The sequence below is a fragment of the Pseudophryne corroboree genome, chromosome 2, assembly GCF_028390025.1.
Source record: "Pseudophryne corroboree isolate aPseCor3 chromosome 2, aPseCor3.hap2, whole genome shotgun sequence".
NCBI lineage: Eukaryota > Metazoa > Chordata > Amphibia > Anura > Myobatrachidae > Pseudophryne > Pseudophryne corroboree.
Genome location: NC_086445.1, coordinates 345,965,313 through 345,978,966, shown reverse-complemented (window position 1 = coordinate 345,978,966; position 13,654 = coordinate 345,965,313). Strand labels below are relative to the sequence as shown.

The window sequence follows — 13,654 nt, the reverse complement described above, 5'->3', positions numbered from 1 at the left end:
GGCGGAGTCATTCCGAGACTCCGATTACCGCTCTTTTAATTTTGAATTGCCAATATTTTAGTCTGCACTAGAGCCTTATTCGCTATGTAAACAGACACCAAAATAGGCAACAGACAGACACTTGCACGACTTAATGAAGTTATTATATGGCATATATATATATATGTTATTGCTGAACAGCATATTTATATGAAACTCATGGTTGTTTCTCTCTACGGAAATCTTTAGGAAAAACGAAAGATTTTTTTCCCATATGAAGAGAAACTAAAGTATTCTTTATGTGAAAAGCAGTTCACATGGGCATATGAAACCCGAACCAAATTCCTACTAACACCCCTGCGCCTTCTGGTGGCTTAGAGATGTAGGGCAGGAATGTTCTAGAATTATCCTGAACTAAAAATTCCCACTAACACCCCTGCGCCTCCTTGTGGAGTAAAGGTGTATGGCCGGAATGTTCAGGAATTATAAGCTGGAAAAACAGCAATGATTAAAATGGCCCTCATGCTTTCACTGAAAATCACAGTACAGGCAGTGTTAATATAGGCTTAATAGCCTTTTATACAGTTAATATAGGCTTAATAGCCTATATGTTATTATACAGTAAAAACATACACTTAGTTAACCTCCAGTTACTATAAACCCTGCCTTCAGTGAATGTATTATATTGCAGCCTTAACAGAAAACCTTAGGTTATGATAGCCTTATCATTAACTGCTTAACAAACTGAACAGCCTTTTTGTTAACCCATGCAGCCTTTCTATATCTGCTGCTATGGGCATTTACTCCCCCCCTCACCCCCCCTGCAGCTGCGCTGCTTGTGAGGTAACTTCTACCCCATGTTACCTGCAGCGGACTGGAGCGGGTGCAGGGAGAGCAGGAGAGCGCCGGGGAGCCGGCCGGAAGATCGTGCGGCGTCTTCAGACCGCAGTGACCGGATATCAGCGGCGTCGCTGGCTCTCTGCAGAGTAGCTGGCTCGGGCGGCGCTTTGTACAGCGGTGGCCGGGTACCAGCGTTGGGAGAGCGGCCGGCGTCTGTGATTGACGTGCGGCCGCTCGGAGCTGTAGAGTGGCTGGCTTGATCAGTGCTGGGAGAGCGGCCGGCGTCTGTGATTGACGTGCGGCCGCTCGGAGCTGTGCTTCCACAATTGTAATCCCCTAGCTGTACAGCGGTGTCCGGGTATTAGCGATGGGAGAGCGGCCGCCGTCTGTGATTGACGTGCGGCCGCTCGGAGCTGTGTCCTCGCTGTGTATCAGTGCTGGGAGAGCGGCCGGCGTCTGTGATTGACGTGCGGCCGCTCTGCTGCTAGATCGCGCGTAATTCAGCGGGGCACGTGTATGAGCGGCGCTGTAATCAGCTGTGGTCAACAGAAAAGAAACACTTTCCCCACACTGCAGGGCGGCAGCGTGAGCTGACCGCCCTGACACCCCACCATACCTTGTGCTGCAAGCTCCGTCCAGCTTGTGACGGGGCTTCTCATGCTGGCTGTGACGGGCTTCTGTCTGTAAGTGTAAGATCATCATCTTGGCTGTGACGGAGCTTCTTTCTGTAAGCTCCGTCCAGCTCTTTGCTTATTCCTGGCTGTGACGGGGCTTCTTCTGTAAGCTCCGTGCAGCCTGCAGGAGACAGCTGCCTGTGGCTGTGAGGGTGCTCTTTGTGAGGACCGACACGCCATGCGCTGCCTTGCAGCGCCTGTGGCTGTGAGGGTGCTCTTTGTGAGGACCGACACGCCATACGCTGCCTTGCAGCGGCACCATCCCGGACCCCTGTTTTTCAAGAAACTGGGGAAGGGAAGTGTAAATAAAAAGTAAAAAATCTCAAATGTGGGCTCTTCCCACAAGCCGATGTTCGTGCTGTGAGCACCGAAAAAACACTGAGAGAGTACACTGAGGTACTCGGGGATATGGAGGGGGGGGAGAGTCCTAAATTTAAATATTCAGTGCCTTTGTTCGGCTACGCCCGTCCATATCCCAAGAGTACTCCAGTGACCCCTAGTGGATGATAAAGAAAAGTAACGTTCAGGTGCCCAAACAGGACACTTCACACATTTATGCTCGCCACCAATGGAGGCTGCAAATAAAAATGCGAGTGCCAGTGGTGATCACGCCTGTATGGCAAAATTTAAAATCGGGCGCCACCTAGTGGCTGACGCCTAAAGGACAATTAAAATCGCCCACAACATGTACAATGGCAAGTAACAATCAAGTACAACCATAGTTCACAAAAAGTTAGGCATAACAATTAGTACATTGAAGGTAAACAAAGGACACTTGTGCCCCAACCCTTAATGTAAGGAAGATGTCAATAGCAGAAAAAAAGCAAGTGCTTGACGGTCCTTTGATTATCAACTTTGGAAGGGGAAAAAAAAAAAAAAAGACTTACGGTTTTGTAGCATTTGCATGATGTGCTCCTTGATCATGGGGAGTACAATCTTTCCACCCAGGCCACAGGCCATTCTGTCCAAGGCACTTTCACCAGCCACAGCATTGCTGAATTAAGTGAACAGATGATTTGGTTTTAGATTAACGGGGCCATTTACAAGCAGATAAACCAGAAGTAGTCAACCCGTGGGACTCCAGCTGTTGTGGAAATAGACATCCTAGCATGCCCTAACAGCAGACCTGTGGCAGGGCATGTAATTATGCAGCAGCTGCAGTACCACAGTTTGTCTACCGATGAGGTGTAGACCAACATGAATAAAATAATATTCCGTCGTGCCTAGGTTGGCCCTGTAAGTTATATTGTTGAGACAGGTTTTTATTTTAATAAGGTTTAGAGTAAAGAATACCTAACTATTTTTGTATTTGAAAAGAAAATCTTGCGATCGACCTAAAAATGCTCATCACTACATAGTATATAGAATACCTGTCAAAATCATCATCTTCCAGCTCATCTGCATTTGACCAATCTTCATCATCTTCCAAATCTACCATCATTGCCAACATCTGCGGTACTGAGAGTGAATTAAAAAAAAAAAAAAAAAAAAAAAAAAGGATATTGATCATGTTCTGATGGTAACCATAAGTATTTTAATGAATAGGACTGCTCTCTTGGAGCAGTACAGGTTTATCAGCTTTCTTTATGTACTAAAAGGTCAGCTTTTATACAACTGCAGGTAATCAAAGACTACTTACTAGCCTGGGCAACAATACTTGTATGTTTCCTCAGCATGGCTGCAGCAGTTTCAGAAAGGGTGACAATAACCTCAAGTGCCAGCTGTCTATGCATGTTGCTTAAAGTGGTGTCAGCGCAAAGCTATATAAAAAGAATAGTAAAGCTTAACTCAATGTTTTTTGTTTGTTTAGATGTGACAAACATTTCATTTTTGGATATAATCGTACCTTCAAGCTTAGTTGCAATGTTGCTTCCAGGTGGGGTCTCAAATACTTAGGAACCGTATCTGCGATTTCCACTAGTGACTTCAGGACCGAGTCATCATTCTGATAGCAGGATTCATTAACAGACTAAACAAACCAGAATTTTATTTTATAGATTAACCACTGCTGAAAACCAACTTCTCTTACCGTATGTAACATGGTTGGCTGGATTAAACCAAATGGTTTAAAAAAAACACCTTATTATGCTGTGACTACAGGCAAGGCATTGTGATAAAAAAAAAAAACACAAAACATATACTAAAAAACTAGTTTAAAAAAAAAAAGTTTAATGCCAGTGGCATGCCCAGGGCTAATGACCAACTCCTTTTCTTTTTTTTTTTTTTTACAAGACTTATGTAGTGATGAACAAATGAACAGTGTCAATACTGTATCTCAACTTTACATAACGGCCAACTCAAGTCTTCCCCTTGGGCCAGTCCTTACACTGACTCACAAAAACCACGAGTACTCAACTGCCACTAGTAATTATACAGATTTTATACAGACTATGCTTTTTTATGGAGTGAGGTCTGGTAGCTGGTGGCAGAGGATGCAGAGCAATTCTCATGTTTTTGTGACTCGATGTAGGGATTGGCCAGAAGGGAAAACTTTGATGTAGTTGGCTAGTTTAGCAAATTACTGCATTATTTTGGAACAAACATTCCCTGGATTTAAATGAAACACAGTTTGGAGTGTAATGGGGACATCCTGGTGATACATCTACATACATGTGGTAAAACTGTTTCAATTTGTGTAACCTGGGCACATTTTGTAATAAAGCAACTCAAACCCCAAGTGTGTAATTAGCACTGTAAACTTTAATATAAAACTGAATTATGAGGTATCATCTCAATATCTGAATAATCCAGCGTTTCTTTTTTTTTCCAGAATCAACTTTACTGCTGTACGTATCAATTTAACCATATCAAGGAGAGACCATTATTTATGGCTGTTAAACTGTCCTATTCCCATTACGTTAACCCTGATATTGATATTCAATTGCGGACAAAACCATCCACCCGGCCAAATCAGTGCGGCAACTTTGGCCATGCGGGTGATGCGAGATGCAGTGACTGCGTTTAAATGCGAGTTGGCCTGAAATGTGACGTGTACTGGTTTTCGCATTGTTGCCGGGACTTTAGTTGCTTTGCACCACTAAACCCAGTGCTTATGGGAGCGTCAGTATGTCTATTTCATGGAATTGTCCACGTTATGTATTAATCTGTGTGGTAGCAAAGAATAAAAGCCAAAAAAAAGAATCCAATTGGACTTTAATGTGTAAGAAAATTCATAGCGTTAGACTTCTCTTTTTATTAGGTCACTTATTAACAGGTAATTCAAATTATTAAAATAATTCACTACTGACAGGTAATGAGAACAAAAAGAGAAAACATTTTAAAACATTCTACATAACCATAACCTAAAGCGTGAAGGCCTAAAGGTATTTTCGACTATACAAATGCAAATTCAAAAAAAGTTTCACTGTGATCTTACCTGCAAGATTCCAGGTAATAGGTCTGCAAATTGCTTTAGCAATGGGATATTGTGTTCATTGGCTAAGACAAATGCACCAGCAGCTCTGGCAGACAGTGTCCTGATCTATAAGGGGTAAGAACAGCATGATAAAGAATATATGCCAGAAACACATCATTAGTAACAGACTGAATTGGATCAGAAGTACACTGTGCAAAGCATTTGAGCACAAACTGAACAGCTACTAACGGATGAAGTGTAGAAGTCATAAAGCCAGGCAATTCACATCAATGCCAGTGCAGTCACCTACAAGGAGTTGTCACAGAACCTAGAGGTGCAACAATTAAAAGGAGGTAGTGCAGCTTCAGGAGTCCTGTTATCACTTAACCAATGTGTGTCGTGCGTAAATGCTGGGGAATTTTAAGAAAGGGAAGAGTGGATTTTACAGCGTAAGGGAAGTATGCAATTAGATCCGATTTTCGTTATTTTTAGGACGAATGGGGATTGGCCCTACGCAATAGCAGGGTTGGATTTTCATCTAGGCGAAAATTGCAGCAGGGGCGTAAAACACGTGGATTGGCGAAAACGCAGGCTATTTTCACCAATGCCTTTTCACTTAAAGTGAAAAGGCATTGTCGAAAATGCCCTCAAAACGGACAAAAACGACCCTAATTAAAAACTCAGTGGAGTTAATTCTTTATCTCCGAAATGATTGGAGCTAATTGCATACCCCCTTAGGCATTTAAGTACATATATCTAGAATTTACCGAATAATAAGATTTTACTTACCGGTAAATCTATTTCTCGTAGTCCGTAGAGGATGCTGGGGACTCTGTAAGGACCATGGGGATAGACGGGCTCCGCAGGAGATAGGGCACTTTAAGAAAGCTTTGGATTCTGGGTGTGCACTGGCTCCTCCCTCTATGTCCCTCCTCCAGACCCCAGTTAGAGAAACTGTGCCCAGAGGAGATGAACAGTACGAGGAAAGGATTTTTGTAAATCTAAGGGCAAGATTCATACCAGTATAACTTGTGATAAATTACCCAGTTAACAGTATGAACAACATAGCCTCGGTTCAAACCCGATCTACTATAACATAACCCTTATGTAAGCAATAACTATATACAAGTCTTGCAGAAGACGTCTGCACTTGGGACGGGCGCCCAGCATCCTCTACGGACTTCGAGAAATAGATTTACCGGTAAGTAAAATCTTATTTTCTCTAACGTCCTAGAGGATGCTGGGGACTCCGTAAGGACCATGGGGATTATACCAAAGCTCCCAAACGGGCAGGAGAGTGCGGATGACTCTGCAGCACCGATTGAGCAAACAGGAGGTCCTCCTCAGCCAGGGTATCAAACTTATAGAACTTTGCAAAGGTGTTTGACCCCCGACCAAGTACAGTTGTAGTGCAGAGACCCCTCGGGCAGGCGCCCACCTTCCTAGTGGAATGGGCCTTAACCGATTTAGGCAATGGCAATCCTGCCAAAGAATGCGCCTGCTGAATCGTGTTACAGATCCAGCGAGCAATAGTCTGCTTTGAAGCAGGAGCACCAACCTTGTTGGCCGCATACAGAACAAACAGAGCTTCAGTCTTCCTGATCCTAGCTGTTCTGGTCACATAAATCTTCAAAGCCCTGACCACATCCAGGTACTCTGAATCCTCCAAGTCCCGTGTAGCCACAGGCACGACAATAGGTTGGTTCATATGAAAGGATGAGACCACCTTGGGCAGAAATTGAGGACGCGTCCTCAACTCTGCCCTATCCACGTGAAAAATCAGGTATGGGCTTTTATATGATAAAGCCGCCAATTCCGAAACCCGCCTTGCAGAAGCTAAGGCCAACAACATGACCACTTTCCAAGTGATGTATTTAAACTCCACTGTTTTGAGTGGTTCAAACCAAGGTGACTTGAGGAAACTTAATACCACATTAAGATCCCAAGGCGCCACCGGAGGTACAAAGGGAGGCTGAATATAAAGCACGCCCTTCACAAAAGTCTGTACTTCAGGAAGAGAAGCCAATTCTCTTTGAAAGAAAATGGATAAGGCCGAAATTTGAACCTTTATGGACCCTAATTTTAGGCCCAAATTCACTCCAGTTTGAAGGAAGTGAAGCAGACGGCCCCAACTGGAACTCCTCCGCAGGAGCAGCTCTGGCCTCACACCAAGAAACATATTTTCACCATATACAGTGATAATGTTTCGACGTCACGTCTTTCCTAGCCTTGATCAGGGTAGGAATGACCTCCTCCGGAAGCCCTTTTTCCGCTAAAATCCAGCGTTCAACCGCCATGTCGTCAAACGCAGCCGTGGTAAGTCTTGGAACAGACAGGGCCCCTGCTGCAGCAGGTCCTGCCTTAGAGGAAGAGGCCACGGATCTTCTGTGAGCAACTCTTGCAGCTCCGGATACCAAGTCCTCCATGGCCAATCTGGAACAATGAGGATTGTTCTGACCCTGCTTATTCTTATTATTCTCAACACCTTGGGTATGAGAGGAAGAGGAGGAAACACATAGACCGATCTGAACACCCAAGGTGTCACCAGAGCGTCTACCGCTACCGCCTGAGGGTCCCTTGACCTGGCGCAATATCGCTTTAGCTTTTTGTTGAGACGGGACGCCATCATGTCTATTTGAGGCAGACCCCACCGACCCGTGATCTGTGCGAAGACTTCTTGATGAAGTCCCCACTCTCCCGGATGCAGGTCGTGCCTGCTGAGGAAATCTGCCTCCCAGTTGTCCACCCCCGGGATGAACACTGCTGATAGTGCGCTTACATAGCCTTCCGCTGGGCGTAGAATCCTGGTCGCTTCTGCCATGGCCACTCTGCTTCGCGTTCTGCCTTGGCGGTTTACATGAGCCACTGCCGTGATATCGTCTGACTGAATCAGAACCGGTATTCCCGAAGCAATTCCTCCGCTTGACGCAGGGCGTTGTATATGGCTCTCAACTCCAGGACGTTGATGTGGAGACAAGTCTCTAGATTTGACCAGAGACCTTGGAAATTTCTTCCCAGTGTGACTGCTCCCCAGCCTCGGAGGCTTGCGTCAGTGGTCACCAGGACCCAGTCCTGAATGCCGAATCTGCGACCCTCTAGTAGGTGAGCACTGTGCAGCCACCACAGGAGAGAGATACCCTGGTCCTGGGAGACAGGGTGATCCTTTGATGCATTTGTAAATGGGACCCTGACCACTTGTCCAGTAGGTCCCATTGAAAAGTCCTCGCATGGAACCTGCCGAAGGGGATGGCCTCGTATGAAGCTACCATCTTCCCCAGAACCCGTGTGTAATGATGCACTGAAACCTTTTTTGGCTTTAATAGGTTCCTGACCAGGGCTATGAGCTCCTGAACCTTTTCGATCGGAAGAAAAACCTTTTTCTGGTCTGTGTCCAGAATCAGGCCCAAAAAGGTCAGACGCGTTGTAGGGACTAGCTGGGACTTCGGTATATTGAGAATCCAGCCGTGTAACTGCAACGTCTTCATGGACAGAGACACGCTGTCCAGCAACTTCTTCCGAGATCTCGCCTTTATGAGGAGATCGTCCAAGTATGGGATAATTGTGACACCCTGCCTGCGCAGGAGCACCATCATTTCTGCCATTACCTTGGTGAAAATTCTCGGGGCCGTGGAAAGCCCAAACGGCAACGTCTGAAATTGGTAGTGATAGTCCTGCACTGCAAATGTCAGGAACGCCTGGTGAGGGGGGAATATCAGAACATGAAGGTAAGCATCCTTTATGTCCAGGGACACCATCCAATCCCCCCCCTCCAGGCTGGCGATGACCGCCCTGAGTGACGAAGGCAGTGCCACCTTTTTGGATAAGCGTGTCAGCGCCTTGTCTACTTTAGGCGAAGATTCCCATCGTATCCTATCCGTTTGTGGAAAAGGATACGCCATAAGAATCCTTTTGGGAACTTGTGGTCTCCTATCTGGAGATTCCCAAGCCTTTTCGTACAATTCGCTCAGCTCAAATGAGGACGGAAAGGTGACCTCAGGCTTTTTCCCTTTATACATGTGACCCTCGTGTCAGTAATATGCAAAACCTCTTTAATGGCAATAATCATGTACCGAATACCTTTTGCCACCTTCGGCTGTAATTTTGCATCTTCATAGTCGACACTAGAGTCAGTATCCGTGTCGGTATCTGTGTCATCGATCTGGGATATGGTGCGCTTCTGAGGCCCCGAAGGTCCTGGCGCCACAGGGACAGGCATGGTCTGGCTACCTGACTGATCCCTAGCTTCTGCCTTGTTTAACCTTTTTATGCAATAGATTGACATTTGCATTTAAGACATTCAGCATATCCATCCATTCCTGTGTCGGCGCTGCCGACGGCGATATGACATTCAAGCACTCGCCCTCCACATTATTCGAGCCTTCCTCGTCAAACATGTCGACACACGTGTACCGACACTTCACACAGGGAAACTTTTCTGCAGACAGTATCCCCTTTAAGGCCCTTTGGAGAGAGAGAGAGAGAGAGAGAGAGAGAGAGAGAGAGAGAGAGAGAGAGAGAGAGAGAGAGAGAGAGAGAGAGAGTATGCCAGCACACACCCCAGCGCAATGACCCTGGAGACCAACACAAAATGTTTTTCCCCAGCCGCACTGTAATTTAAGTTATCCGCCAATTATGTGCCCCCCCTTCTGTTTTAAACACCCCTTTACCGTGTGTAAGCAGGGGAGAGTCCGGGGAGCTTCCGCTCAACGGTACTGTGGAGAGAAAATGGCGCTGGTGAGTGCTGAGGGAGAAGCCCCGCCCCATCGGTGGCGGCCTTCAGTCCTGCTCAAAGTTATTAAAAAATGGCGGGGGCTCTTTTATATACATGTACAGTGCCCACCTGTACATGTATATTGTCTTTTGCCATAAGAGAGGTGTTATATTGCTGCCCAGGGCGCCCCCCCCCTGCGCCCTGCACCCTTACAGTGACCGGAGTATGTGAGGTGTATGGGAGCAATGACGCACAGCTGCAGTGCTGTGCGTTACCTCAGTGAAGCTCTGAAGGCTTCTGCCGCCTGAGACGTATTCTGACTACGTTTCTTCTGGCTCTGTGAGGAGAACGGCGGCGCGGCTCTGGGAGTGAACGCCCAGGACGAACCTGTGTTCACCCCCTATGGAGCTAATGGTGTCCAGTAGCCGAGGAAGCAGAGCCTATCAATTAAGAAGGTCTGCCCCTCTCTCCTCAGTCCCTCGATGCAGGGAGCCTGTTGCCAGCAGTGCTTCCTGTACAAATGTAGAAAAAAAATCCAAACAAAAATGCTTCCTAGGCAGAGAACTCCGGGGAGCTCCCTGCAGTGCACCCATCTCGCTCTGGGCACAGTGAGGTCTGGAGGAGGGACATAGAGGGAGGAGCCAGTGCACACCCAGAATCCAAAGCTTTCTTAAAGTGCTTTATCTCCTGCGGAGCCCGTCTATCCCCATGGTCCTTACGGAGTCCCCTGCATCCTCTAGGACGTTAGAGAAGTAATTTAACAGCTTTAAAAAAAAGCTAAACAAAATGAACAATCATTTTCAAACCAGGTTACATATTACAGAAACAGGTCCTTAATGTGTACTAAAATTTGTTAAAACCAAATAAAGCCGTCACGGTGAAGTATTACATTTCTGAAACAGTAGAGTATTATATATAAGTGAATAGTTACCCCAGGATTATTCTGGTCCTGCATGCACTGTACAAGCATTCTTTTGATCACTTCTAGGTAATGTTGTTGCTGATTTCCAAATATACCAGGGAAATTCCTAAGAAGATAGAAGCATGGTCACACAACTTAACTTTAGATTAAATATATATGTATTAAGGTAAGTGAGCTTACTATGGTGAGTGCTGGGCTCATATTATATATATATATATATATATATATATATATATATATATATATATATATATATATATATATATATATATATATATATATATATATACATACATACACACAAATAATAAGAATTTACTTACCGATAATTCTATTTCTCGTAGTCCGTAGTGGATGCTGGGAACTCCGTAAGGACCATGGGGAATAGCGGCTCCGCAGGAGACTGGGCACAAAAGTAAAGCTTTAGGACTACCTGGTGTGCACTGGCTCCTCCCCCTATGACCCTCCTCCAAGCCTCAGTTAGGATACTGTGCCCGGACAAGCGTACACAATAAGGAAGGATTTTGAATCCCGGGTAAGACTCATACCAGCCACACCAATCACACCGTATAACCTGTGATCTGAACCCAGTTAACAGCATGATAACAGAGGAGCCTCTGGAAAGATGGCTCACAACAATAATAACCCGATTTTTGTAACAATAACTATGTACAAGTATTGCAGACAATCCGCACTTGGGATGGGCGCCCAGCATCCACTACGGACTACGAGAAATAGAATTATCGGTAAGTAAATTCTTATTTTCTCTGACGTCCTAGTGGATGCTGGGAACTCCGTAAGGACCATGGGGATTATACCAAAGCTCCCAAACGGGCGGGAGAGTGCGGATGACTCTGCAGCACCGAATGAGAGAACTCCAGGTCCTCCTCAGCCAGGGTATCAAATTTGAAGAATTTAGCAAACGTGTTTGCCCCTGACCAAGTAGCTGCTCGGCAAAGTTGTAACGCCGAGACCCCTCAGGCAGCCGCCCAAGATGAGCCCACCTTCCTTGTGGAATGGGCTTTTACAGATTTTGGCTGTGGCAGGCCTGCCACAGAATGTGCCAGCTGAATTGTACTACAAATCCAACGAGCAATAGTCTGCTTAGAAGCAGGAGCACCCAGCTTGTTGGGTGCATACAGGATAAACAGCGAGTCAGATTTCCTGACTCCAGCCGTCCTGGAAACATATTTTCAGGGCCCTGACTACGTCCAGCAACTTGGAGTCCTCCAAGTCCCTAGTAGCCGCAGGTACCACAATAGGCTGGTTCAGGTGAAACGCTGAAACCACCTTTGGGAGAAATTGAAGACGAGTCCTCAATTTTGCCCTGTCCGTATGAAAAATTAGGTAAGGGCTTTTATAGGATAAAGCCGCCAATTCTGAGACACGCCTGGCTGAAGCCAGGGCCAACAGCATTACCACTTTCCATGTGAGATATTTTAAGTCCACAGTGGTGAGTGGTTCAAACCAATGTGATTTTAGGAACCCCAAAACTACATTGAGATCCCAAGGTGCCACTGGAGGCACAAAAGGAGGCTGTATATGCAGTACCCCCTTGACAAACGTCTGAACTTCAGGAACTGAAGCCAGTTCTTTCTGGAAGAAAATCGACAGGGCCGAAATTGGAACCTTAATGGACCCTAATTTTAGGCCCATAGACAGTCCTGTTTGCAGGAAATGCAGGAACCGACCCAGTTGAAATTCCTCTGTAGGGGCCTTCCTGGCCTCGCACCACGCAACATATTTACGCCAAATACGGTGATAATGTTGTGCGGTTACATCCTCCCTGGCTTTGATCAGGGTAGGGATGACTTCATCCGGAATGCCTTTTTCCTTCAGGATCCGGCGTTCAACCGCCATGCCGTCAAACGCAGCCGCGGTAAGTCTTGGAACAGACAGGGTCCCTGCTGGAGCAGATCCCTTCTTAGAGGTAGAGGCCACGGGTCCTCTGTGAGCATCTCTTGAAGTTCCGGGTACCAAGTCCTTCTTGGCCAATCCGGAGCCACGAGTATAGTCCTTACTCCTCTCCTTCTTATGATTCTCAGTACCTTGGGTATGAGGCAGAGGAGGGAACACGTACACTGACTGGTACACCCACGGTGTTACCAGAGCGTCCACAGCTATTGCCTGAGGGTCCTTTGACCTGACGCAATACCTGTCTAGTTTTTTGTTGAGGCGGGACGCCATCATGTCCACCTTTGGTTTTTCCCAACGGTTCACAATCATGTGGAAGACTTCTGGGTGAAGTCCCCACTCTCCCGGGTGGAGGTCGTGTCTGCTGAGGAAGTCTGCATCCCAGTTGTCCACTCCCGGAATGAACACTGCTGACAGTGCTATCACATGATTTTCCGCCCAGCGAAGAATCTTTGCAGCTTCTGCCATTGCCCTCCTGCTTCTTGTGCCGCCCTGTCTGTTTACGTGGGCGACTGCCGTGATGTTGTCTGACTGGATCAGCACCGGCTGACCTTGAAGCAGAGGTCTTGCTAGGCTTAGAGCATTGTAGATGGCCCTTAGCTCCAGGATATTTATGTGAAGTGATGTCTCCAGGCTTGACCACAAGCCCTGGAAATTTCTTCCCTGTGTGACTGCTCCCCAGCCTCTCAGGCTGGCATCCGTGGTCACCAGGACCCAGTCCTGAATGCCGAATCTGCGGCCCTCTAGAAGATGAGCACTCTGCAACCACCACAGGAGAGACACCCTTGTCCTTGGTGACAAGATTATCCGCTGATGCATCTGAAGATGCGACCCAGACCATTTGTCTAGCAGATCCCACTGGAAGGTTCTTGCGTGAAATCTGCCGAATGGGATTGCTTCGTAAGAAGCCACCATCTTTCCCAGGACCCTTGTGCATTGATGCACTGAGACTTGGCCTGGTTTTAGGAGATTTCTGACTAGCTCGGATAACTCCCTGGCTTTCTCCTCCAGGAGAAACACCTTTTTCTGGACTGTGTCCAGGATCATCCCTAGGAATAGAAGGCGTGTCGTCGGGATCAGCTGCGATTTTTGAATATTGAGAATCCAACCGTGCTGCCGCAGCACTATCTGAGATAGTGCTACCCCGACTTCCAACTGTTCCCTGGATCTTGCCCTTATCAGGAGATCGTCCAAGTAAGGGATAACTAAAACTCCCTTCTTTCGAAGGAGTATCATCATTTCGGCCATTACCTTGGTAA

General features: G+C 46.5%; 1 protein-coding gene and 1 pseudogene across 1 annotated transcript in view; both read right to left on the bottom strand.

Annotated features, from left to right (window-relative positions):
* The window catches only part of IPO5 (importin 5), a 187,478-nt gene that overhangs the window by 117,861 nt on the left and 55,963 nt on the right, over positions 1-13,654 (bottom strand). Inside the window, exons 5-10 of the mRNA XM_063953056.1 lie at positions 10,491-10,587; positions 4,870-4,974; positions 3,340-3,462; positions 3,133-3,253; positions 2,864-2,951; positions 2,381-2,487 (exon numbers count right to left, since the gene is read on the bottom strand). Coding sequence (XP_063809126.1) covers positions 2,381-2,487; positions 2,864-2,951; positions 3,133-3,253; positions 3,340-3,462; positions 4,870-4,974; positions 10,491-10,587 — 641 coding nt within the window. The remainder of the gene's footprint in view (positions 1-2,380; positions 2,488-2,863; positions 2,952-3,132; positions 3,254-3,339; positions 3,463-4,869; positions 4,975-10,490; positions 10,588-13,654) is intronic.
* LOC135054204 (U5 spliceosomal RNA) lies at positions 165-273 on the bottom strand (annotated as a pseudogene).